Here is a 21,973-nt window from a genome sequence, read left to right on the forward strand (position 1 = left end):
CGAGACCTTCTGCCTAGCTGATGAGAAAGGTAAAATTAACTACTCTTCCTCCACTTTTAATTGTGATGATTCTTTTAAAGTTAAATTATAAAAATTTTGATTAATATTTTATAATATATATTTTATTATATTATTATAAAAAATATAATTTATAGTTTTATTTTTATAATTTTTGAATATTTAATTTTTTTATAAGATCAATTAACGTGATTAATATGATTTAATTTTAAAAAATAATTAAATTAACTTTTAAAAAACATAATGTAATTAAAAGTGGACAAAAAATTTATAGCAAGCAGAAATACAAAATAAAACAAAAAATAGAAAGTTGATTGAACTTTTTATTTTTCCTTGATGGAGTGGTATTTTACTATTATTTTGTGACGGAAAGCATGGTGAGTTTCACAAATTAAGAATTACGCCAACCACCTTTTTTTTAATAGCAATAAACTTGACATTTTCGTTATTTTGTGTAACAAATCAAAATCTTCACTATATTTTAGTAAGAGATTTGGAATATTATTACAATCTTAAAATTTTAATTATAATAATTAAATTATTGAATTGTAATGAAATTGAAATAACGAGTAATTTAAGATAGAGATAAGAATGGAGATGAGAAGACACTAAAATAAGAGGAGAGAAAAAACATTTTCTTCAACATTGCATAATCTCTGAATCACCGACCACTATCCCTTTAATTGAACCGTTCTCACACCCACTACTCGACTTGGATTCCAAATTAGCGCTACTTGTGTGTCCTTGGTATTCATACTGGGTTGGACTTGATTCATGACATTTCGTAAATAAAGTTTGTTTATAAAATGTGAGTAAAATTTTAAATTATGATTTGACATTTTAAATTGTATATTTTTTATTTGCAAAATTCGTATCATTTCATTTTTCAATGGCATCGGCCTATCTTTTGTTATTGGGCAATTTGTGACTTACAAAATTATCCTATGCAAATCACGAAGAAGGTGCTTCGGTCTATTTTTATTTTTTTAATCATATTAATTTTTTGGATTTTGAATTTGTATTAGGTGTTTGTTGTCTTTGCTTTTACTTTTTAGCTTGTTTAATTTATAGTCTTCATTGTGATAATCTCAAAAATATATTTATTTTCAGAAAGTTTTTTAATTATTATTATTTTTAGTTTGACATTTTTAATAAGATTTTCTTAAATTCAAAGTTCAAACCTAAAATATCTAATTAAAGTCGAAATAATGCACCATTACACTATAACATACATTGATAGTTCTTTAATTATTATTAATTCAATTACCGTCACGATATCCGAGTAAATCATAACTGTTTAATATTTTGCAAAGAAAAAAGCAAAACAAACGCAGATCATTGTATTAAGTTTTATTATATTCCTTGAAAAATGGTTAAATTCAATGCATATGATTTTATTTTTAGAGGAAATTACATATAATATAAAACTCGATTATACGAACAATTTTCCTTCTTTCTTTAGAGAGTACATATAATTAATTGATTTGGTAGTGTTATCTTTGAAATATAGTCAATTTAATATGTATTTGAAAGTATATTATTGTCGTACCTCTAAATTAATAAATAGATAAAAATTGAAGCGATGAAAATATAGAAAAAATTATCCGAACTGAACCATGAACCCTGACTCTATTGTTTAAAAGATGCAAAGAATCAAACCACAAAGCGTGAATTACATTGAAAGGTAAGTAAGAACATTATTGATCCTTCTGACTTTTCACACGTGCTTTTGAGTTTAGATGGTGTTGAACAATGAGAAAGTGGGTATAACAAGGGTAAATAAAAGAGAGTAATATGGGAGCTTCAATGAGTATCCTCTTGATGAATCCTCACTTTGTGAAGTTCTTGATCTCTCTCCTGCATATATTTCAACCCACAAGTTTATAATAATTATACATGACCATTATAAAATTTGTGCTTAAATTAAAGAAGATGAACAATGTGGAGTTATTACAAGATCAAGATTTGTTAGTATTTGTACCTGTAGGAGTGGATGAAGAGAGTGGAGAACCAGCTGCGGAAGTAGCTGAAATGTTTATATTTACATTAAAACATGTCACAATGATAGTTCACCATCATCAGAAATGAAAACCATCATTAGAAATTACTATGGTCACTTAACTATGTACTTTTCTCTCATAAAGTCACTCAATTTTGAATTTTCACTCAAAAGTGACTCAATTATGTATTTTTTTTTCTCAAAAAGTCACTCAACTTTAAATTTTAACTCAAAAATCACAAATTATGTATTATTTTATTTCTCAAAAAGTCATTCAACTTTGAATTTTAACTCAAAAGTTACTCAAGTATGTACTCTTTTATTAGAAAGTCATTAGTCAACTTTGAATTTAACCCAAAAGTCACTCAATTATGATATTTTACTTACAAAGTCACCTAAATAGATTTGGTGACTTTGTAAGTAAAACATTCATAGTTGAATGACTTTTGAGTTAAAATTCAAAGTTGAGTAACTTCCTAAGAAAATCGTGCATAGTTGAATAACTTTTAAGTTAAAATTCAAAGTTTCATGACTTTCTGAGAGAAGAGTGCGTATCTGAAGTGTATTTAAATTTAGTTAGTCAAATAAAGAAATACTTTTAAGACTTCCAATAATTCGAGAAAAAACTAATAAAATTTGCGTCAAGTTCACAGGTATTTTCAACAGGACTGTAGACATTGAAATTTTGTAGGACTCTACAAAATGCGTTCAATTCGAGTTGGGACTCTACAAATTGTGTTCAACTCAGATAAGGATTCTTGGAGGCTACTCAACCCTAAACCCTAGTTTATGCCTATATAATAGGATACTAAATTCGCTTAAAAGGCATCTCGAAAAATCCATAAAGAGATCAAGATCTCATAGAGAGGTCAAATCTAAATCATTCTAGTTCGAGAAATACGCCACTAACGGTCCTCGAATCATGGATAAATCATCTTAGCGAGTAGAATCAATGGAGGAACAGATTTGTACTCACAATCTTGATGAATAAAATTACGTTTCTTCATATTTTATTTGTATGATTTGTTTATTTTCCATATATTTAAAATTTGTTGCAAACAAGGACCTTCTCTATTAACACGTGGTTGTTAGTTTACACTCTCATGTTCCACAAAAGACATCTAAAAATCACTTGGATAATAGAAAAGACAAGTACATAGGGTACTATAACATCCATATACAAAATGGAAGAAATAATAATTGATAAACTTAGGTGTACCTTGACATAGTGTAAGAGAGGGAGTGATATGAACATTACAAGCTTTAGGAAGAGCCATAGCCAGTGTTTGATTGACATTAACTCCACTAAAAACATGACACACGCATCGCGGTCGCGTCTTGACTATAGTAGCAAGCTGTGTGCAACAACCTGACGATGGAGTTGTAGCATTTCCTTGTATGTATTGTAAGCAAGGTGCTAAACCAACGATAACTTCTTGGCAATCTTCTGATTGAGAACTCACATGTAAAAACAATGAAAGAAGTATTGCTAGTGCTGAACCTATTGTACTACTTGTTAATATTTGCATTTTTGTTATATGGTTTTGGAATGGATTAGTTATGAGAGAAAGCAATATTTATATATATATATATATATATATGGAAAATTACGTGGGAAATTAAATTAAGGCTTTGTTGTGAATGTTGGTTAACTACTTTTCCTACTTAATAATTAGGTAGTAGACAACTGTATTAGTATTACTCTCTCTGTTCCATTTTATACGTTACATTTTTACTTTGTACTTGTATTAAGAAATTATTTAACTTTATCCTTCTACCTTTATTTAATGTTTTCTTAAGTCAATTTTATAATAAATGATGAATACATTTCAAGATTAATTAATCACTCTATCAAGGGTATAATAGATAAAATATGATAATTTATGCATAAATTTTATAAAATATCAAGTATTGTGGTTCAACTATTTATTAAAATAGATAACATATAAAATGAGACGGAGAGGATAATTAATTTGATCGTCTTTGGGGGATTTTTATATTAAGTGAAGATAAGCATTCGAGCGGTTTTTGGTATGTTATATAAGGTGTAGTGATGGTCAAGGGCCTCTCTTTTGTCTCCACGTCACATGGATGACTTCTAAATTGTTTAATTAATATCTACACTTTTATCAAATGGGGAGTCTTGATATAACTGATAAAGTTATTTTCACGTAATCCAGAAATCACAAGTTTAAATTCTGAGTTTCTAGAAATACACGACAAAGTTACATATGTATGTCCGGCCTTTCTCAGGACACACAACACATAGCTTACTGCTCAGGGCTTCCAATTGCTCTTTTTTTCCCCTTAGAATGAAAGGACTAATAAGAATGTCTTGACAAGAGGAGTGCTCGATAGTCGAATGGTAAAAACCCTTCACCTTAAGGTTTTGGATTCGATCGAGACAACAAAGAAGCATAAGGGTGAAAGTGACTAGAAAGGGATGAGAAGAAATATGAATGCCTTTCAAGAAATTTTATAGTACTATGCAAAATCGATGCAAATGAAGTAACCCAACGTTTCTCTTGGACCATGTAATACACCCCTCATTTTGATAAAAAGTGATTGACCAGCTTTTAAGCTGAGCCAAACAGACTCTCAGACTTTTGAAATTTTATGATCTTAAATATTTCATAATATTTATTTAGTTTTGAAATTTGTATTATGAAATACACCATAACTTATGTGTGACTATAAAAACTTGTCATTAACTTAAAACTTTGGGTTAAGTTCAGAAAAATGCAACTCTCATAAAAATGGAGCAACACAGATATTAATATATATTTCTTTGGAAATTAGTGAAGTATTTTTACATAGGACGATTAAATTGAAAACTAACAACATGGTTTGAATAGTATTTAGTTCATTTTTATCAACTGACATCCTTCATGTGCGCTCTGCTTTAGACTCTTGTCAATTTTCTTATTGGTATCTTAGCAGGCTAACGCAATTCTTGATTTACCTGTTGTTGTTAAGTGTTCAATTTTAGAAAGTATAAATGAAAAATGAAGAGTTACGATTTTTATAAAAGAGAGTGACTTTTATGAAATTTCGATTTTTATGAAAAGTTGTGGCTTTTATGAAATATGACGACCTTTCCAAAAGACTGTAACTTTTCCGAAGGTTTGTGATCTTTTCGGTAAGGCGCAATAAGAATCTTTTCGCGCCTATCTTTTGTTTTCTATAAATTGAGATATTTCCTCTCATTTAAATATATAAAATTTCTGGACTTCTTCTTCTACTACTAAATCTAGTATTCAAAGTGTACTTTACTGCCGTTGAGTGGCTCGCTGATACCAGCGTTTTGGGTATCAATACACTGGTGATTGAGGTCATATTCCAAATCAAACCTCGAATACTAGAGGGGAATAATTTCCTTAATGGGACCCTGTGCATTTATGGGAATGGGGCGGGGCGGGGCGAGGCGCTTGCAAGGCAAACCCACTTAAACCCATTAAGATCTCAACCCGCCCCGCTTCGCCCCACATAACATATTTTGTTGTTTTCAAACCGCCCCGCCTCATCTCACATATTTTGTAAAAAACATTTCAAATAATAGACTTAGTAAGTTTAACTCAAGAAATTAAAATTTTGTTAGTTGTTAATCGCTAAGATTAACATGTTTTAACATTATTTAACCATTACAATGTTTTATAACTCTTTTAATATGCCAACAACTTTTTTTTTTGGTGGATTTGATTTGGTTACATTTGATGTAATAACAAAATATTTAATCCAAATAGTGTGATAATTTTTTTTTCTTTTTAGTTTCTTAGCCATTCAAAATAGTTTACGTCAAGAAATTATTTTAATAAATAATGTTATATCACTCTTATAACATGTAAAAAGATAAAATTAAGTTTGAACCCACATGAAATCACATATACTCGCAACCCCCCTTGCTCCACATTAATTTAAAAAGAACTCACTTCAACTGCACCGCACAACCTTAAATCCGTCCCGACCCGCGTAACCTTAAACCCCACCTCGCCCCACCGCATTGCTATCCCTATTTAGTGGACATGATCTTCTTTCTGTTCTTTCAGATTCTGGTATGTGCTACAAATTTTAGATATGTGAATTAATTTATGTTCTTCTGTTATTCACTAGTTTCTTAAACTTTGAAAACTTTGTGTTTTTATAAAGTTTGTTGGAATCAGTAAGATTCTTTGAACACAGATTTACAACTATTCTTCTTTAAGAAAAATATTTTATATATTTTTTTCTAATCTGTTTCTGATTCTAGTTTCTCTATTAGTTTTAATTTTCCAATTGTAAAAATATTCTTAAAATTTGTTGTCTTACAAAGCTTTGTTCTAAGTATGTTAGAAAACAAGATGAACAACATTAAGACCTTCTAGTATATTGTCCACGCTCATATCTCTAGTCGAGTCCCACATTGATGTGGGAGGTGGAATTTCACTTCTTTAGTATAGTAAGTCTTCAGTAATTATTACTGCATGAGCTAGCTTTTGAGGTTTAGTTAAAACAAACAAGAATTGACTATCCAAGACTCCAATGAATAACTCAATAGTGAGTGTTGACACAATACACAATAACTTGGTACTACAACTTTGGGACAAACAGCATAAAATCTAAAAGAAATTTGATGCAAAAGCAGTGAATGCAACAATGAATATCCAAGTAGCTGTGAGTTCCACAATGCTTCCATTAGATGTGCCACCACGACTGGCCTTTGACCCTGTTCCTGCATTTTTTCCATGGATTAATTAAAATGGTCAGTGCCTGAACAAAAAATTTCAAAATGTGAAAAAGAAATCCAGTTAGCGTTTGGTTGTAGATTTTAAAAATTTATCTTCAAATAACTGTTTGACCATGAAATTTAATTAGATTTTGAAATGTACCAATTTTTCAAGTTTCAACTTCAAAATCTATGATCAAACGGGAGCTAACCTGAAGGAATGTCGGTTGATCCTTTAGATGAGTCCGCTGGAGGACTATCAGCAGGCGAAGCTGCTGGTCCATTTGCACCGGCTGTCAAGTAGGAAAGCAGTGATGTTATAACGATGTTGAAGATTTAAGCAGATTTAACTTATATACATCGACAACTTAAATGTAGTTTTTACTAATAAGGTGACTAGTTCCACTTATTGTAGCCTGTTGTAGTTATCTTTTGAATGACGTAATAGTGTAAAAGTATTCTTTTGTAAGCATATATATCCATACCGTTGCAGCGGCTAACAGGAGGAGTTTGTACATTGCATGCACTAGGAAGTGCAACAGCCTGAGTTTGGTTAATAGAAACACCAAAAGAGGATCCACCAGCATTTAGAACAGAGCAAAGGCATCGCGGCTGTGATGCAACAACCCTTGATAGCTGTAAGCAACAAGATGTCGAGGGAGTTGTTGTGTTTCCAGTAACATAATTTAGACACGGAGACAAGCTCACCAGTGCAGTGGTGCAGCCTGATTGTGCTCTGACTCCATGCCATTGCATGAACACGAGCACCAAAGTCAGAGTTAGACCCATCTCAATTCTTTTTGAAGCCATCTAGTGAATGCTAGCTAGCAAGTTGATCAAAGGCGTGGAACTATAGCATTAGTGTACTTTGAATTTATAATGGAACTAGGGAACAAGAGACAACGTTTACGTTGTTGATATTTTAGCTGACCAACTTTAACAAATTGAGGTACTATAACTTTTCATAGTCGATATCAATAACTAGTTGAAGACAAATTGAAGAAAGTTGGGTTGTGTTCAATGATGTGGGGCCTGGGAGTAGTATAAAATATGGAACAGGTAGTCTTGGTTACAACAAGAAAAGAGATGTGGCAATCAAAAAAATATATGTTCCATTTTGTAGTTGGTCAGGTAATAAATAGGTGGTCTAATTGATACAGAAAGATTGCAGATTATTGGTAAAAATTTACTCGTATTCAATGTTCAAGTCGAATATCATGTGCAGATTATTAACCATGATTATTAATATGTATTTGCCCCTTATTAAACTAATTAACTATAGTGTCATGTAAACATCAAGTGCTGATAAATATTTACAACTTCAATGGACGTGTCAATGATCGTGGTTGTGTTTGAGTTACACTTTCTTTTGCAATAATAAAAGTCTCGAGCTTTTTTTGATACTTTCACTTAAAAGTAATCTTACAACCGGAAAAGACATATAATATTCTTACGCTTAATTTTTGTGTGATGACTGACATGGTTGTTTTGTGACAATACAGCAACTATATATTTAGTCTCTAATTCCATATTTCATGAGAGAACTAATCATATCGAGACTTTGTTCAACAGAAGCTCAAACTTGACCTCATTCTTCCTCAGTTAAACTATTAATAGATTATTCCACGCTCGTGTTAGAACTAAACATGCACAAATAAAAAACCGCTATTCAATTCATATAAACAAGTTTTAAACTTGATTGCTTATGTTATACAATGTCTGTATTTTAGAAACTTTAGTCTTTAATATAAACCTAAGTAACCTTAAATAAGAGGTTAATATTTGTACATAGAGAACCACCTTGGTAAATTGAAATAGACCAAGGTAAATTTTAATAGTTCAGTTGATTAATCATCTGAATTTTTACATTGTTTGTGAGAGTTCGATTCTCCATAATCCACTGTCAAATTAGGTTTTAGGCTTAACTCACACTCCAAAAGCTAGCTCAAAAGGAAGGAGGATTGTCCATGCCTTATAAGGAGTCCACCCATCTCATTAACCATCGATGTGAGACTTTTGTCATTTTTTAACACTTTCACTGTGATTGTTCGACTCACCTAAGGAGCAAAAAGAGTGAAAGCTCCTACGGAGAGGTAAAGGAAAAACATCGTCTGATTGATCAAAGAGATAATTATTTCAAAACAAATGATGGTACAACAAGCTCTCCGAGCATAAATCAAAAAAAGAAATAGCTACTAAATTGCAACAAATCACACTAGACCCAAAAAAAAAAAGGTGACATAAATAAATTCACAACAACAATGATTCAATAAGAATGAGTCTCCTTGAGCTAGAAAGAGACAGAAAATTAAACTCCAAATCAAGCTAAGCCAAAACACTTGATACAATGAAGAGTACAAATCCCATTAAAGTAAAAGAAATTTTGATGTTGCTGCTGCTTCCTGCATTTGATGATCCATTTCTTGAAGTATCTGTCTTGGACCCTGTTGAACCTGCAAATATATTGGCATAAGATATTACTTATATATATAACATCACATAAATAGATAAAAATTAATTCTTTTTCCGTTTTCGTCCTTTTTTTTTTCGCGGGAATTACCTGATCCTGATGGAGTTGCTGGGATTTCTGGTGTTTCATCAGATGAACCAGTTGGAGCAGGGGAACCTGATGGTGAACTTGCTGGAACTGAAGCACTTGGTCCATTTGCTGCTGCTTTTTGCAAATGCAAAAACAAATAAATAGAGAGTTATTACTTATTAGATGACTTTAACTTCTAATAGTAACTCGCCTAATTCTTTTCTTAAGACCTCTGACATCAAGTTAAAGTATGTGACCATTTCGCTTAAAGCTATTAGAAAAAACACTGAATGATGCATCCATTCCAATTAAATACATTTTCTTTTTATTCTTTCGATGTTCAATCATGTTCTAGAAATCCTAGATTCCGCATCTAGTACTCTGACAATTTAGCGTAAAAGATTAAAGCTTGAAACTTTACCATTGCATCGACTAAGTGGAGGAGTTTGTACATTACAAGCAGCAGGTAAGGCTAGAGCAAGAGTTTGATTTATGGCAATTCCAAGACCAGAACCACCACCATTAACCAAAGAGCAAAGGCATTGAGGATTGGATTGAACAACACTAGAGAGGGCTGTACAGCAAGTTGAAGATGGAGTGGATGAATTTCCAGTAACATAATTCATACATGGTGCTAATCCAACTAATGTAGTCATACAATTTGATTGAGCTTCACCCTTACTCCAAAATAGGGCAATTATAACTATGATTAGAGATAGAATATTCATGACTTTGGATGCCATTTTCTTTAAGTTTAGGGAAGTTTGAGTTTGTTGGTTGAGAATTTACAAGTTTTGAGTGCTGAAGGAGAAAAAAAAGTTGTGATTCAAATAGATAAAGTCTATGCACTAAACAACAAGAAATGATAGGTAGTTTGGTTGGCCAACTCAAACTAATAAGGAAAAAAAATGTATAATTTCATAACTAAACACTTTAATAGAAAATTAGACTTGGCTTGTAACATTGACAAGTGTAACTTAAGTAGGGTATTGGGTTATATGGTCTAGATTACTCCTCTCAACATAATGCCTAGTTCTTATGTTTGTTTGTATTTTTTGTTTGATCTTCTTAAATTGTAGGCTAAAAAATTTTGAAACAAGAAAAAATAACAATAACACCTTAGTCAGCAATCAAAAATGTGATGCAGTAAATAAAACTGCTTCTTTTTAAATAGAGTTCTCAAGTTAGACCTCTGGATAATAAAAATTCTTACTATACAGTGTTTTCCTATGAATGTGGTCCTATACGGTACGAATTTGAATGAAGTATTAAAAACAAAAAGGTAACTTAGGGAATCTAATAAAACAAACTCATTTTAATATTACAAAAAAACGTATTTTTCAAAAAAACTATAGGTGTTCTACATTTTCTATTGGCAGATAAATTCAAAACAAGCAAAATAAGGGAAACCATTTTTGGTCTTACAAAATCATAAGAGCAATGTGAACCTTAGTTGCTTGAATTTTTTATAAACGTCGATTGGTGTGTGTTTGATTGCAGTACGCAGGGTTTTGAGGGTCCGATTCCTCGTTTATCGAGGATCGATTATAACATAACCTGTATAATCTTGATCTTGACCTCGGATAGGTCTTTTTCCTAAATGTATTGCATTTATTAAAAATTCATCGTAAAAGCAAAAAAACATTTTTAAAGTGTGTGCAAATTAAAGATGTGAACTAAATAAAAGTCCAATATGAGTTTCTAGATTGGAAGATTGAAATTTGAAGATACTATAAGCAGTATAACTGTCCTACCTAACTTGGACACCAAATCTTTCTATTAACATCAAAAAATGGTAAAGCCAACTTTTAGACTAAGAGTCAAAGAGGTTTAACTCCAAGCCACATTTTTCAAATCTACCATTTACTCCTCCAACTGAAATTTAAATATAAACCATAAAATCATTACCAATTATTCATTCACATCCACATATGAAAAATTAACCTTATTCATATCATAGAAGAATGATCAAACAGATGGAAAATCTGAAAGTTTCTAAATCAGTACATGACATTATTTTGCTAACTCTTGTACTAAGTTTTTCAACATTCAAAGTTGTAAATTGTCAAATAAACACAGCATGTACGAGTTCAATAATTAGTACTTTCACTCCTTGTTTAAATTACCTTACTGGAAGCAGTGGAAATGGCTCTTCACCAACTGAAGATTGTTGCAATTCACTCAAATCATCAATGAGTGATAGCATTGATTGTATATGTCTTATTGTTACTGGGAATGTTCCTGTCTCGATACCGTTCATTCGTACTCTGGCACTTTCACTTCCTCAAGCTTGTAATAGTGGTGTCCCCGTCCAATGCAGTGGTAAGTACTTATTCATGCATTCGTGCTTTATGGTACAGTATGATTTAATTACGAACAAATTTTCTCAATTTTTTTTCTTCATTTGTTTACTTTTGCAGCTTCTGGAGTTCCTCTTCCATCTCCAGGTACATTAAAGCTTTCAATGCATGCAATGGAACCTATTAGCATCAATTACGTCTCAATCTCAAATTATTATTTATTCTGTTTCAATGATGTGACATTCTATTCGTTTTAGTCTGTCTTAAAATGACTATGGATCACGCATTTCTATAGTTAGAAACAAACTTTGAAATTCTATTTTTACCATTAATGATAGTCACAAGACGAATTAACTCAAATGAGGGTAACCAATATAATGTTGCAAATTCTCTCTTTACTTCATTGAAATAAGTTCTTTTTTCTCTCTTTCAATTAACAAGAGAAACTTGCTATTTAATTTAACATGGCAGGTCCTGCTTTGTTCGCGCCACCACCTGCTCCTGTTCCTGTTCCTCCTCCTCACCATCACGTTCCTGCTCATCCTCCTCACCACCAACGAGTTGCTGCTTTTCCTCCTTCTCTTGCTCCTCATGGTTCACGAGGTAATTCTAACCAACTATATTCATATTAGGAAAAAAAAAAAAGGGCATGATATACCCTCAATTTTGCCATTTTGGTAATAATAAGGATATATGTGAGTCACTTATGTAACGAAACAAAATTGAGGAGTATATATGTCAGACTCTTTTTTCTTCATCTTAAAATGATGAAATTCATGCAGACCTAACAAAAAAAATTAAGAATTCTACACAATTGAGCACAGATAGAGAAGTAATTACTAAACTAAGTCATTATATAAAATAATATATTTTTTTAAAATTTTAAAAAATAAGTATAAACGTATTTCACAGTAACGTTTTAGGGTATATTTAAATTTTTGAAAAACTAACAACGTTAGGTTGATATACGTTACTGTGAGTAACGTTTTACTCCTAAAACATTTTTAGCTTCTACATTGTTTTAGTTTGTTACTGAATTGGCACAACTTAATTGTTTACTTCAGTTGGCAAAGCATCAGCAGAACCAACACCAGAAGTTGATCCACCATCTATAGAAGATGATGAACCAACCATTGAAAAACCGACGACGGCGGCATCTCCACCAAAACCTTCCTTACTACCAAAGACGACGCTTCAAAAACCCCAAAACACTTCAGCATCTTCTTATATTTCTTCATTCTCATCCCCTTTTATGCTAATGCTTGTTGCACTTGTAACTTTATTTGTTGACAAATCATTAATATTGTTTTAATTAGTGTCCTATTCCACTATTGTAATTTTTGTATTACAAAGGTTATGTTATGCACTAAAAAATATGTAAGCTACTGCACCCATCAAAGGAAATTTGTCATGTTTAGACTTTTGATTTACATCATATATTTTTATTACACAAGTTTTCTATGATAACGGAGATTTTGATTATTGTAGTAAATATTTTGCTATTGACTACTTTTGGTAAATTTAATTTTCAAAATATTTTCCAATCAAATATTGTTGTGATTCATGATGTCTCGTTTGTTAGGGATGATAGTCCATCACTAGATCTACCTCACCACAAATTTTCAGGAGTTTTTATATTGTCATTTGAGAGAAATCAATTGTCGATGTTTCACCAAATTTCAATTTCTTGAAAATAGTGTATACAATTGTATATTATTGTATATGAGCATATACCTTTTACAATTTTTTGTATAATATTGTATTTCTGACCAACCCAGTTCGACTGACCCAAATTCGAAATATAATAGAGCAACTTTTACATATAACAAATACAAATAAAAAATTTATATTTGTATGCTATAGCAAAGTTTGCATAATTGCGCTCCATAGTTAACATAGAAACTGTATAATTCGATATACATATAGCGTTGAAACAAATTGTATAAAACAAAGTGTATAAAACAAGAAAGAGAAAGACACTTGGGCAGAGAACTGTATAAAAACGAAGTGTATAACACGTATTGTATTATTATAAGTGTATAAAACGACTATATACAATTTGAATTTGTATAAAATGAGAAAGAGAGAAAGACAAAAGAGACTTCACAAGGAATATACAATTGAATCGAATCGTATAAGCGAGAAAGAGAGAAATTAGATACAATTTGAAAATTGTATAAAACGAGAAAGAGAGAAAGACAAAAGAAATTGGGCAGGGGAGTATATTTTTATTGTATAATTATAAGTGTATAGGACTAAAATATATGTACTTGCATGTGTATATACAATTTTCTCACGCTTTATACAAATAGAAGCGCAATTTATACATTTCGTTTCGGTTTGTATAAGTGAGAAAGGCGAGGGTGGCGAGCGAGATCTGGAAGAGGGGAGAGAGAGGAACAAAAATATGTGTATTTATACAATTTTCTATGTTTTATACAATTGGAAACAATTTTTATACACTTGTGTTTGTTTAAAAAGTAAGGAAGCGAGCGAGAGATTGGAGGAGAGTGGCGAGCGAGAAGTTTGGGAGAGAGGCGCCTGACAATTTTTTGCAAACGTTTGCTATGGAGCACAATTAAATCAAACCCTAGCTACTTTATTTATTTTAGATTATTAATTTGCTATTATATACAATTTTCCCAATATAAACAACCAAAGGACTATTATAGCTAATTAAGAAGAATCTGCTAATTAATAAGATTAATAGCCAAATATATATTCAGTTTAAAAGAAAAGTAAGGTTAGAAAATAATCAATCAATGCTATTTAAGGAAGGAAATATCAAAGTTTTGGCAATGGAAAATTTCATATAATGAAGGCCATAATTGCTAATTAAATGTAGGAATATTTCATGGATATAAACCTTACTTTTGAGATATTAAAGAAAATTTTTTCCATGTTATAGTATAACTAGTAAGGGGTCGGAATTATATTCATTTGAAAATTACATCAAGACAATAAAGAATTTGAAAACAAGATATAACAATTATATAAGGTAGCAATTAACAAATTATCTTTTAGAATCTAATTAGATATTTTAAATTATTTTCAAAATTTAATCATTAAGAATTTAATTTTATCTCACTCTATTAGCTATTTTGGAAGCTATAAAATCACACTCTTTGTTAGCTTGATCATTCAAAGAGCAAAGAAATACATACACTCTACCAAAGACTAAAAATTCATAATATGTTATCTCTAGAAAGAATAATGCCAAAGCTTTTGACTTGTGTCCTTATCGTTGTTGCTCTATTTTTTGGTACTAAAAGATCTTTAGTTTATTTCTTTACAATTCTAACATCGATCAACGCGCTATCATTAGTTTCTGATTTCTAATTTTATGCTTGTTGAATCATAAAAATACTCATATCGGATGAAATATATATATATATCGTTAAGGAAAGTGTCTTTTGACACGCCTCAATTTATGAGAATTCCATATATAAGTACTTGCGATTAGTATATTTCCCTAAGATTTCCAACTATCAATACTCATTCTTTGACTCTTTTTGAAAATTTGCAGTTGGAACAATGATTCCATCAGTTGAATCAAAAACTTGCTACCAAATACATCCAGAAATATTGTGTGACCATGGCAAAGTTGAGCCAAAATGTTTACCATTTTGCAAGAAAAAATTTGGGCCAAGAGGTGGTGGTCAATGCATTGATCAAATTGGGTTTGAAGGTCCATTTTGTGCTTGTGATTATCCTTGCTAGTCACACTTTTCTATTTTCTTTGTATCTTATTAAACTTTTAGTATTTCTACATGGAATTTTGGAAATCAAAATAATAATGCACTTTATATTTTGGGGTTTGGTTAATCCTAATTTCCATTATAGCGTCCCCTTCTTTTATTCATTTCAGTTTAAATTTTCATTTTCAGTTATTAAGTGAAAAAGTAAATGTAAAAAACACTTACACTTTGTTTGGATCATTAGTATCCATTATTTTATAATGTACTTTATTGTATTGTAATGTACTGTATGATAGAAACAATGTTTGTATTGTATTGTATAGAATCGTATGATAAATACAATGTTTGGCTAGACTGTATTATTTGTTGTGTTTAATAACATTTTAATTATATGGTTTGATTGTATCGTAATGTAGTAATTTATTAGTTTACTAAAATATCCTTAATTATTCTAAGGTAAGAGGTTTGGCTAGACTGTCTGTATTATTTGTTGTGTTTAATAACATTTTAATTGTATCGTAATGTAGTAATTTATAAGTTTACTAAAATATCCTTAATTATTCTAAGGTAAGAGGTTTGACTAGATTTAAATAATTAAGGTAAACGGTAAAATAGTATTTTATATAAAGATATAATTGATAAAAGAAATTAATAACAATGAAAGTACACCAAATTAATTATTCCCTAAAATAGATATTTTCATTGTTAGGTAACAACTAAATTTAACAATATAGTACAATACATTTTAACTAACAATCAAATCAAACATTGTAGGTATATAATGAAACAATACAATACAATACAACAATGATCATGTTGATATATCATGAAATAAAGTCTCATAATCATAAATTAATATATATTTAGAATATAATGTCATAAATATAAGAGTCTCTAAAATACAAATATTTTAAAATAATCTCAATACTAAATAAATTAAGCGGAGTCACATGCTTATGGGTCTAAATCTGCATAAAAAGATGCAAAGTGTAATATGAAATAGGGGTATCAAGGAGGATTAGTCTATGAAAACACTTGCGTTATTAATTAAACAAATCTAAGTCTTCATAATGAAACAATGGAATGAGTATAAAACAACTTAACAAATCAAGTAAAATACTAATCCAACAATATATAAAACACTTTTTAATCTATCGACACAAAAGAAAAGTTAACCGCAAAAAAGAAACAGAAAAATAATTTAACTTCTAATACAGAGTATCATTAGAAGAAATTAAAGCCTCTGCATATGTTCGATCAACCAAAAGTGATTCCAAATGCTTTCAATTTCCGTTTGGATTTGATTATTTCATTCAATTCTCGAGTCTTCGAATCATAAATCACCACAAAAGATTTTTAGAAAAACAGAACCTGGTTCTTCGACTCTTAACATTTTTCTCCACGACTCATTCATACTGGAAACTTCCAGATAGTCTATCTTATTCCAACAAGGATTAGAAGGCTTAGCTCTGAAAGGTAACGCAAATTTAGCGAGATAAATTCGTTCTCCTAGAGAAAACGGTGTGAGATTGATGCTGATTCACTGAGGTTCTCCGGGTTCCAGAAAAGGATTTTGTCAGGCAATGGTACAACTAGAAGAAAAACTCCATTAATGCTAATGTTAGAATTGATGAATTTTAAGGTCAATTGATGACTGATTAGGGAAGGAGGATCAATAATCCTGTCGTCAATCGAGTAGTCTCGTTCCGTTTTCAAGGCCTTCATGATTTGGTTCAGGTAATAATAATAATAGTTGATGAAATAGGAATAGGTTGAGTTAGTTAGTCTTTTATCAAGTTAGTTAGAAATTAGTTGTTAGCATCTTAACTTGCACAGGTAGTTAGATATCAGAGCACAAACTCATGATTATGAGTTAGATCCTGCATCATCTTTGTAGAATTCTGTAATTTTGTTGAGATTTTCTGTTGATTTGATCTTTAACAATGTCTAAAACTGACATTGATCATAATCATCCACTTTAACTTCATCCTTCAGACACTACTGGAGTTGCTATCATCTCAATACGATTGACAGGATCAGAAAACTACTCATTATGGAGTCGAGCGATGCGAATCCAGCTGTTAGGAAAGAACAAGTTGGGATTGATCGATGGTACCTTGAGTGTGGACAGTTTTGATAAAGAACTTAATCATCAATGGAATCGTTGCAATGCAATCGTAGTGGGATGGATTATGAGTTCAGTAGGAAAGGAGTTACTTACAAGAATATTATATGCCAAAGATGCCAGATCAGCCTGGGAAGATCTAAGAGAGCGTTTTGACAAGGTCAATGCATCAAGGATCTATCAGTTGCACAAAGGAATAGCAACAATTGTGCAAGGTTCAGATAATATTTCAGTATATTTCTCAAAACTTCGAGATTTATGGGTCGAATTCGACAGTATGGTTCCCAATCCTTGTGATTGTCCTAAATCCAAGGATTTTGTTGCACATATGGAGAGTCAAAAGCTAATGCAATTTTTAATGGGACTTAATGAATCATATGATCATGCGAGAAGCCAAATTCTAATGACTACTCCTACACTTAGTGTCAACAAAGCCTATTCTATGCTTATTGAAAGGGAAAGCCAAAGAACTATGGCAAGCACATCTATCATGGGACAAGGAAATGAAGTAGCTGCACTTCTTGCTAGTAAGAGAGATGGTTATCAGAAATCACAAAGAAATTGGGTGTTGCAATGTGATCATTGTCATATGAAGGGACATACAAAGCTCAATTGTTATCGACTAATAGGATATCCTCAAAATTATTTCAAAAACAAGAAGAAAGTAGGACAAGAAAATACAGCATATAATGTTCATACAGAGAGAGATGCAGAGATGACAGAGAATAGTTCTAATGATAGGAATATGCAGAGATCACCAATATTTAACAATGGACAGTATGATCAGATAGTAAAATTGCTACATGAAGAAAAATCTCATGCCAATATGGTGAATATGGCAGGTATGATCCATTCTTTTATGGCTAATATAGAACAAGAGAAATGGATAATTGATACAGGGGCATCCAACCATATGACTGCATATTTGGATAATTTGTCTGACGTTAAGATTATTAATCCAGAGAAATGTGAGAAGGTTTATTTGCCAAATGGAGGAGTGACTTTAGTTTCACTCACAGGGAAATACAAGCTTACAAATACAGATGAAATCAGCAATGTGTTTTTTATTCCAGATTTTAAGTACAACCTTCTATTAGTGTCAAAACTAACTAGGGAATTGAGTTGTTTTGTATCCTTTTATCCTGATTTCTGTTTGTTCCAGGACCTTTCCACTGGGAAAGTGAAGGGGATTGGTAGAGAGAAGGATGGACTTTATCTCATGAACTCTAAGAATTCCACAAAAAGAGCAGTTGCAGGTAATACAATCACAAAAATGGAGTGTGCTGATAGTTTGAATAATACTGACATACTGTTGTGGCATAAAAGACTGGGACATGCTTCCAGCACAACTATGAAGGAGATACTTGGTTGCAAATTAGGTGATTGTAAAGATGTTATTGAGAATTGTAATGTGTGCCCCTTAGCTAGACATACCAGATTAGCTTTTAAAAATAGTGATTCAAAATCATGTAAAGCTTTCCAACTATTGCATATGGATGTATGGGGACCTCATAACATTCCTACTTTTGATGGAAATAAATACTTCCTTACTGTTGTTGATGATTACACTCGTGTCACGTGGGTATTTCTTATGAAGTTTAAAAATGATGTATTGCCTATTTTAAGATCTTTCTTCAAGATGCTACAAACACAATTCAAGGCTGAGATTCAAACTGTGAGATCAGACAATGGTGGGGAGTTTGTGAATTTTGATTTAGCTGAATGGTTTAAAGATTTGGGGATTGTTCATCAGAAAACTTATGCATATACCCCTCAGCAGAATGGAGTTGCTGAGAGGAAGCATAGACACTTGCTAGAGTTTGCAAGAGCTCTAAAGTTTCAAGGTCATATTCCTAATAGTTTTTGGGGTAATTGTGTTCTTACATCTGCATATATTATTAACAGGCTGCCATCAGTTGTATTAAAAGGAAAATCTCCTTATGAAATGTTGTTCAAGAGAAAGCCTCGGTTAGATCATCTTAGGGTACTTGAATGTTTGTGTTATGCAAGTGCTTTACCAAAAGGTGATAAGTTTGCAAGTAGAGCTGTACAAGCTGTTTTCATGGGGTATTCATCTGTCTCTAAAGGTTATATCCTTTTCGACATAGCAAAACAGAAGTTTTTTGTAAATAGAGATGTGGTGTTCAGAGAGTTCACATTTCCTTTTCAATATTCTTCTACATCTGATGATGATTGTTCTTTTGATTATGATTATTCATGTGATCCATCCTCTTATAATATCAATCCTGATATACATGTTTGTCCTACTTCACCTCCTCTTGGATCTGATTCATATTCTGATGCACATATGATGCCTACTTCAGTAGAAGTTGCTTCAGTAGAGGTTCCTATTATACCTTCTACTGATAGTTCCTCTAATCCTCCAAGAAGGTCTCAAAGAGTGTTCTATAGACCTCTCTGGATGACAGATTATGTGACTGCACCATCTGGGAATTCTGTGCAATATCCCATACAAGACTATATGTCCTATACAGGCTTGTCAGCTTCACACTATAGTTTTTTGAGTATGTTGAACACTGTGGTTGAGCCATCTACTTATCAACAGGCTTCACAAGACCCTCGTTGGATAGATGCTATGAATGCTGAGATACAAGCCTTGCAGGATAATCATACTTGGGACTTAGTCTCTTTACCTCAAGGGAAACATCCTATAGGTTGTAAATGGGTATATAAAGTTAAACTTCAGGCCAATGGTGACATAGAAAGGTTTAAGGCTCGTCTTGTGGCAAAAGAATATAATCAAAGGGAAGGTCTTGATTACAATGAGACCTTTTCTCCAGTTGTCAAAATTGCTACTGTGAGAACTGTATTATCTATAGCTGCTCAACATGACTGGCATATTCATCAACTTGATGTCTATAATGCATTTCAAGGGGATCTTCATGATGAAGTATATATGCAGTTGCCACAAGGTTTTCCAAGTCAGGGGGAGTCTATAGTTTGTAGACTTGTTAAATCCTTGTATGGGCTCAAGCAAGCAAGTAGACAATGGAATGTAAAGTTAACAGAAGCCTTGCTGCATTCTCAATTTTAACAGAACAAATTGGATCATTCATTGTTTATAAAAAGAGAAGGTAAAAGCACTGTGATCATCCTTATTTATGTGGATGATATGTTGGTAACAGGGAATGATTTGGAGTTGATCAGAAGGACCAAGGAAGAATTACACAAAGCATTCAAGATCAAAGATTTAGGAAATTTGAAATATTTTCTTGGTATGGAGTTTAGCAGATCAAAGAAAGGAATATTAATCAATCAAAGAAAATACGCATTAGAGATAATCTCAGAAACAGGACTAGGGGGAGCTAAACCTGCGTGGACACCATTAGAAATAAATGAGAAGTTGACAACAATTGAGTTAGACAAGCTTACTGGAAAGGAAGATGATGGCATGTTAGAAGATGTAGGACAGTATCAAAGAGGCATTGGAAGATTATTGTATTTGACTTTAATAAGACCTGATATAGCATTCTCAGTACAAACTCTTAGTCAATTTTTACAGCAGCCAAAGAAATCTCATTGGGATGCAGCAATGAGGATAATCAGATATGTCAAGAGACAGCCAGGTCTTGGAATTTTGATGAGTAGAAATAAATCTAATACTATGGTAGTATACTGTGATTCAGATTGGGCATCATGTCCAAATACAAAAAGGTCGGTATCAGGTTTTTTGGTCAAGTTTGGAGATTCATTGATTTCTTGGAAGTCAAAGAAACAAACCACTGTGTCTAGGAGTTCAGCAGAGGCTGAATACAGAAGTATGGGAAGTGCAGTAGCTGAGATAGTATGGTTGACAACTCTAATGAAAGAATTGGAGGCTGGAATTGAGATACCTGTTAAAGTTTACAGTGACAGCAAAGCTGCATTGCAAATTGCTGCAAACCCTGTGTTTCACGAGAGAACAAAGCACATTGAAATTGATTGTCATTTTATTAGGCAGAAAATTCAAGAGGGGTTAGTAAAGACTGAACATGTGGGAACTAAGGATCAAACAGCAGACGTATTGACAAAAGGGCTTCCAAGAGTACAACATGAACATTTAGTTGGCAAGCTGGGAATGCTTAACATTTTTGCACCTGCCAGCTTGAGGGGGAGTGATGAAATAGGAATAGGTTGAAGTAAATATAATTAGTGAGTTAGTTAGTCTTTTATCAAGTTAGTTAGAAATTAGTTGTTAGCATCTTAACTTGCACATGATAGGTAGTTAGATATAATTAGTCACATTATAAATATGCTGTAACAAACCAATATTGTAATTAATTTTTCTGCAATATACAATACACAGTTTTCTCAATGAGCTTTCGTCTTCTTCATCTTCTCCATCTTCTATTCTCTTCATCTTCATAGATTTAGTTACAGATTTTCAATAATTCAACAATAGTGCTTGGTGAATTGATCATCTTCAATCAGAGAATGCCATGATTCGCAAGCGGATTTGAACCGTACAAGTGATTTTCTAGGAAGATTTAGGAGTATATTAATGGTGATATCAGTAGGGAAGTTATTGGCATTAGCCATTGATGAATTTTCGGAGACTGTTTCGAAGGTTTAGGGTTTAATATAAGGGCAGA

The 21,973-nt window shown here is 32.0% G+C and overlaps 3 protein-coding genes and 1 long non-coding RNA gene across 5 annotated transcripts; 1 reads left to right on the forward strand and 3 right to left on the reverse strand.

The window, feature by feature from the left end:
- Positions 1-1,628: 1,628 nt before the first annotated feature.
- Positions 1,629-3,594, reverse strand: LOC101260862 (uncharacterized). The gene is made up of 3 exons (XR_011211406.1): positions 3,237-3,594; positions 2,000-2,044; positions 1,629-1,875 (listed from the first exon to the last, which is right to left on the reverse strand). It is a non-coding gene; the product is annotated as an uncharacterized lncRNA (long non-coding RNA).
- A 2,922-nt stretch (positions 3,595-6,516) lies between these two features.
- LOC101261449 (non-specific lipid transfer protein GPI-anchored 5) lies at positions 6,517-7,670 on the reverse strand. Its single transcript, XM_004247136.5, has 3 exons — positions 7,205-7,670; positions 6,932-7,012; positions 6,517-6,725 (listed from the first exon to the last, which is right to left on the reverse strand). The coding sequence occupies exons 1-3, from the start codon at positions 7,527-7,529 to the stop codon at positions 6,613-6,615; spliced, it is 519 nt and encodes a 172-aa protein (XP_004247184.1). The 5' UTR covers positions 7,530-7,670; the 3' UTR covers positions 6,517-6,612.
- Positions 7,671-8,834: 1,164 nt separating this feature from the next.
- LOC101261742 (non-specific lipid transfer protein GPI-anchored 5) lies at positions 8,835-10,122 on the reverse strand. Of its 2 annotated transcripts, none has more exons than XM_010328084.4 (3): positions 9,680-10,122; positions 9,280-9,390; positions 8,835-9,172 (listed from the first exon to the last, which is right to left on the reverse strand). In XM_010328084.4, the coding sequence occupies exons 1-3, from the start codon at positions 9,999-10,001 to the stop codon at positions 9,045-9,047; spliced, it is 561 nt and encodes a 186-aa protein (XP_010326386.1). In that variant the 5' UTR covers positions 10,002-10,122; the 3' UTR covers positions 8,835-9,044. The 2 variants fall into 2 exon arrangements, with proteins under 2 accessions (XP_010326386.1, XP_019071027.1); XM_019215482.3 differs by having other exon boundaries at positions 9,280-9,393; positions 9,680-10,085.
- Positions 10,123-11,068: 946 nt separating this feature from the next.
- LOC101261154 (non-specific lipid transfer protein GPI-anchored 16-like) lies at positions 11,069-12,988 on the forward strand. Its single transcript, XM_004247135.5, has 4 exons — positions 11,069-11,580; positions 11,679-11,705; positions 12,030-12,161; positions 12,623-12,988. The coding sequence occupies exons 1-4, from the start codon at positions 11,223-11,225 to the stop codon at positions 12,868-12,870; spliced, it is 765 nt and encodes a 254-aa protein (XP_004247183.1). The 5' UTR covers positions 11,069-11,222; the 3' UTR covers positions 12,871-12,988.
- Positions 12,989-21,973: the final 8,985 nt, after the last annotated feature.

The sequence above is a fragment of the Solanum lycopersicum genome, chromosome 9 (genome assembly GCF_036512215.1).
Source record: "Solanum lycopersicum chromosome 9, SLM_r2.1".
Taxonomy (NCBI): domain Eukaryota; kingdom Viridiplantae; phylum Streptophyta; class Magnoliopsida; order Solanales; family Solanaceae; genus Solanum; species Solanum lycopersicum.

What these genes read in the sequence shown, in the direction of transcription:
- LOC101261154 (XM_004247135.5), top strand. Translation starts at nt 11,223, where the DNA reads ATGATCAAACAGATGGAAAATCTGAAAGTTTCTAAATCAGTACATGAC. An exon ending in AGTTCCTCTTCCATCTCCAG is followed by an intron (nt 11,706 to 12,029) that starts GTACATTAAAGC and finishes TTAACATGGCAG; the next exon opens with GTCCTGCTTTGTTCGCGCCA. An exon ending in TGCTCCTCATGGTTCACGAG is followed by an intron (nt 12,162 to 12,622) that starts GTAATTCTAACC and finishes TGTTTACTTCAG; the next exon opens with TTGGCAAAGCATCAGCAGAA.
- LOC101261742 (XM_019215482.3), bottom strand. Translation starts at nt 10,001, where the DNA reads ATGGCATCCAAAGTCATGAATATTCTATCTCTAATCATAGTTATAATT. An exon ending in TCCACTTAGTCGATGCAATG is followed by an intron (nt 9,394 to 9,679) that starts GTAAAGTTTCAA and finishes ATTTGCAAAAAG; the next exon opens with CAGCAGCAAATGGACCAAGT. An exon ending in AGCAACTCCATCAGGATCAG is followed by an intron (nt 9,173 to 9,279) that starts GTAATTCCCGCG and finishes ATATATTTGCAG; the next exon opens with GTTCAACAGGGTCCAAGACA.
- LOC101261449 (XM_004247136.5), bottom strand. Translation starts at nt 7,529, where the DNA reads ATGGCTTCAAAAAGAATTGAGATGGGTCTAACTCTGACTTTGGTGCTC. An exon ending in TCCTGTTAGCCGCTGCAACG is followed by an intron (nt 7,013 to 7,204) that starts GTATGGATATAT and finishes CCTACTTGACAG; the next exon opens with CCGGTGCAAATGGACCAGCA. An exon ending in ATCAACCGACATTCCTTCAG is followed by an intron (nt 6,726 to 6,931) that starts GTTAGCTCCCGT and finishes GAAAAAATGCAG; the next exon opens with GAACAGGGTCAAAGGCCAGT.